A 3,999-nucleotide genomic window follows, 5' to 3' on the forward strand; every position below is an offset into this window, starting at 1 on the left:
CAGCTTCCTTGATTTTCTCTGCTCTCTATCTCTGATACTGTTACTACGATTCTTTCTCTTCTTCTTTCTAGAACTCGCATGAGTGGAAGTATTTTTGCGGAGAACATCCGATGGTTTGTCAGTCTGGTTGGCAGGCACGGGATTTGGCTGGCTGTTCATGATAGTTTGATTTTGTTGAGCAACTCCTGACAAGTTATTATCTTCCAATAACTCATAATGTTTAGGATCCTTCATCGAAACATTATGTTCACCGACTAAAAGTGCTGCTTCAAGAAGCAAAAGCTGTCCCTTTGCTGGATTTATACTACTTAATGACATAACGAGCATATCATTATCTGCCAACCCCATTTCTTTCCTAACAGCACTTCTTAATAAGTCCCTCTTTTCCATCATTTTTTCATCACTGGCTGCTGGCGTATTTAGGGAACATTGAATGCCAGCTACAAATGCTAGTTCATCATTAACAGATAAAGGTACTAACATTGGCTGTAAATAAAACTCAATCTTCTCTTCTTCGCACCAAGATAACCATTGTTTAGATTGAAAGTCAGATAAGAAAGTCAGCATTTTCACTCGATTCAGTAAATGCTTTGATCGATCAAAATACTCCCGCCTATTCTCCATAATCCACCACACAATTTGACCTGCTCCAGCTGGAAAATGATCCAAATATGGATCTGCAAAATAGTATTGCAGAATAGATCATTAATTTAATGACATTGAATCAGTGGCCTGTGCAAAAAATTACACTCAGTATTGTTTAAGGAAAAGTACTGTGATTTTCCATAAAACGCAATGATAGATAACGTCCAGGTAATGCAATGTGCAGATCCTAACAAACCCAAAAGAAAATGTTTTGTATGTCATGGAGCATTTACTCCGGCTATCATATGTTGTATCAGGAAGGAAAGAACAGATGTATAGGAAGCTAATGCAGACTGCTTCTGAGGTTATATATTGGAGGAAGGTGAGAATTCATTTGCATACTTGTTATGATAAGGGGTTGCGGAAAGAATAAAGGAAATAAAGATGCTTGTTGAAAAATATCCTTTTCCACGCTTTTAAGTAAATGAAAATGAAAAATGTGTGTCATGAGCACGAATTGCCATTGCTAGTGCCTAGGAAATAGTAGGCTCCAACCTTAGCTTATGAATATGATTAGAAGAACGTCTACAAGGCTCTTAAATACATAATAAAATTGTTGAAGCAAGTATTGTCTGGTGATTAAAGTAACTATGGTTCCTAAGATGGTAGAAAATAACAAAAGTAAAAATGTTGTAGTTCACGTATTTGACCACCAATACTCACATACTATAATGGTGAAAACGGACACTCTTTATTTAACAATTATGCATGTATAACGAATGTTTTGTTGAAATGTCTGCCTCACATCCAATATTCCAGTTGAAGATGGAAAGCAACATGGCCAGGCTAAATAAGTTAATTTTGTTAAAAATAAATTAAGGGGATTAGTGCCGCATCTATTTACAAGGTGAATGAATACGAATAGATAAGATCATATTTGAGACTTCGTAATGGGTGTTTCCTTTTGGGTCAAATTGAGATTCAATTTCTCAACCGTTCTATCCTTGTCCACAATTTTTAGTTGGGCCTTAGTCTGGTTTCTAACATTATCTTGAAGCATTAGGCTTAAGCTAGTTGATTTAGGGCCTTAGTCTGGTTTCTAGCATTATTTAGAAGCATTAGTCTTAAGCTAGTTGATCTGGTGCATCTACGCCTAGCCATACTAGCTATACTGCGGGAACAGAATCACTATATTGTAGTGCGAAGAAAAGTAAACAAAAAATTACAACATGTTGATAAAAGTGCAATATGCATGTATAACTTGTTTGCTTGGAGCATCAACGAAAATATTTGAATTCAAGTACTTTCAAGCTTTTGCATGCATGCCTTTATTTTTTAACAGTTGATAAGCTAATCATATAAAAACTGAAAACAGGAAGTAGGACATGCATCTAATGTATATACAAGTTTAATTAGTAAACCTCATAATGCTTGTCACTCACCAATCCAAGATGAACAGACAGCTGATCCTGCTATGACAAGGTCAGCTTTCATGGCAACCTTGAAGCTTGGCTTCTCCCTGTCTTGAAGAACTTTGATCCCTCTCTTTTCAAGTTCTCCCATCAAGCCACCCTTCTTGCTTAAGATAATAGCAGATACAGACCCTCCACAACTCAACATCTCCGTAGCTAATTCCAACATTGACAGTGGTGCTCCTGTCATCGAAAGCTCATGAAATACTAACACAAATCTCCTCGACCAAACAAGGCGGGCAAAATCTCCCTTCCTATTGCAAGTCCCTCTCCTCTTCTCAGGGCTCCATCCTAAAACACTATCCTCTGTCTGACCAAACGGCCCAAGAATCAGCCCGTACGAAGTATTCCTTCTCGGTATCAAAGCTTCATCCATGTCCCCAGTTTGATTATCCTCCGCGACTTCCTTTGTTTTAACAAGACCTCTCCTTGATCTCCGGCCCTTCCTCCTAGGAGAATTTTGTCGGGATGAACGCTGTCTCTCTTTCCTCATCAAATTGACACCAAAGTCTGAACCTGAACCTTTCTTGCCTTCCACTAATAATCGTTCCTTACCAGGTGCAGCAGTACTATTATCAGCTCCCGTGGAACTCCGCAAGCTCTTATAACCAATAAACTCTGCCTTGTTGTGCTCCCCATGAGCCCATTGAGACTGTACATGGAATCCAATATACGCCCAAAGAGTAATAAGTATTAACCAAAACACCACTCGGTTATTCCGAATCCAAAGGAATCCAACTGAAGTGGCTCTGGAATCCCTTCTTGGAGTCCTACTGGAACCCAACCTACGAAACGAAGGAGAGTTCCTCGGGCTCGATTTCCCAGATGATGAGGTTTTCAAGCTCAGTGGTGAACGATTCGTGTTAAGTCTCGAAAAGTTCCCATGCAAATCCCCTTTACCGCTAATTTCCTCCATTTTTACTTCTTTTTACAGTAATACATTCATCTAGATAGTATAAAATCAAGATTGCCCATCATATTGGCTATATTTCTAGCAAATATAAAAAATGAAGATGTAAATCACTCTAATACAGCAGGGATTGCTTCAAACACTTCCCAAATCCCACCAAAACAAGCATACGCTGTAAAAACATTACCAGATTCAAGATTTCTCGAGAAATCTTTCTCCAATTAGAGTAAGCTAAGCAAATTTTCAACTCAAATCACTGGATACAGACCAAGGATCACCAAAATTTGAAGATAGTAAGATTCCGAGAGATCGGATTCAAAACATGGTGAATGTAGATCTCTCTGATTCAAGAACAGGTAGAGCTGGAGAGCTCAAACCCCAGCAATGGCGAGCAAACCGATCCGAGGCTCGAACCAGCTACAAGTTCAGCAGATCGCAGCAGCCCTCGATCGATGCCGACATCAAAGACGAGATCGAAGCAGTGGATTTCGATTCTCGAGATCGAAGATTTAGGGTTTTAAAAGGCTATTTTTTAACGGGGAGAGCGAGCTACAGAAAATAGTATAAATTTGAGAGAGGGATCACTTCCAGACAAAAGTCCAGAGAAAGCGTAAACGGTAAAAACTTTTAAAAAAATAAGGTAGTTGCATATATATCCCTTAAGTCATCGGCTATTGCAAAACTATACTAAAATCTCAGTATTTGCAAAACTTTCCCTAAATCATCAATTTTGGAGAAAAAAAAACTTCAATTCAATCAATCGTTGACTTTGATAGGATAATTTACAACGGAAATATAAAAATTATCAATAAAATAGTCAAAATTTACTCACAAGGTTGATAATTCGTTGATTTGAAGGCTTTTTTTAATTTATGATTTAAGGGGTAATTTGTAAATACTAAGATAGGGAGATAGCTTTGCTAATACTAAGATTCAAGGTATATATGAAAATAGCTCAAAAATGAAAGGGCCTTTCTGCTTTGCCTGGTGCGGAGCAAGTGGGAGCAATAGCAGGGTCAGGGGCAAGCTTTC

At 38.3% G+C, this 3,999-nt stretch overlaps 1 protein-coding gene across 1 annotated transcript in view; it reads right to left on the minus strand.

Annotated features, from left to right (window-relative positions):
* The window catches only part of LOC109844454, a 6,383-nt gene extending 2,829 nt beyond the window's left edge, over positions 1-3,554 (minus strand). Inside the window, exons 1-2 of the mRNA XM_020413506.1 lie at positions 2,028-3,554; positions 1-677 (exon numbers count right to left, since the gene is read on the minus strand). The exon at positions 1-677 is cut by the window's left edge and continues 177 nt beyond it. Coding sequence (XP_020269095.1) covers positions 1-677; positions 2,028-2,973 — 1,623 coding nt within the window. The 5' untranslated portion in view covers positions 2,974-3,554. The remainder of the gene's footprint in view (positions 678-2,027) is intronic.

Source organism: Asparagus officinalis, chromosome 6 (assembly GCF_001876935.1).
Source record: "Asparagus officinalis chromosome 6, Aspof.V1, whole genome shotgun sequence".
NCBI lineage: Eukaryota > Viridiplantae > Streptophyta > Magnoliopsida > Asparagales > Asparagaceae > Asparagus > Asparagus officinalis.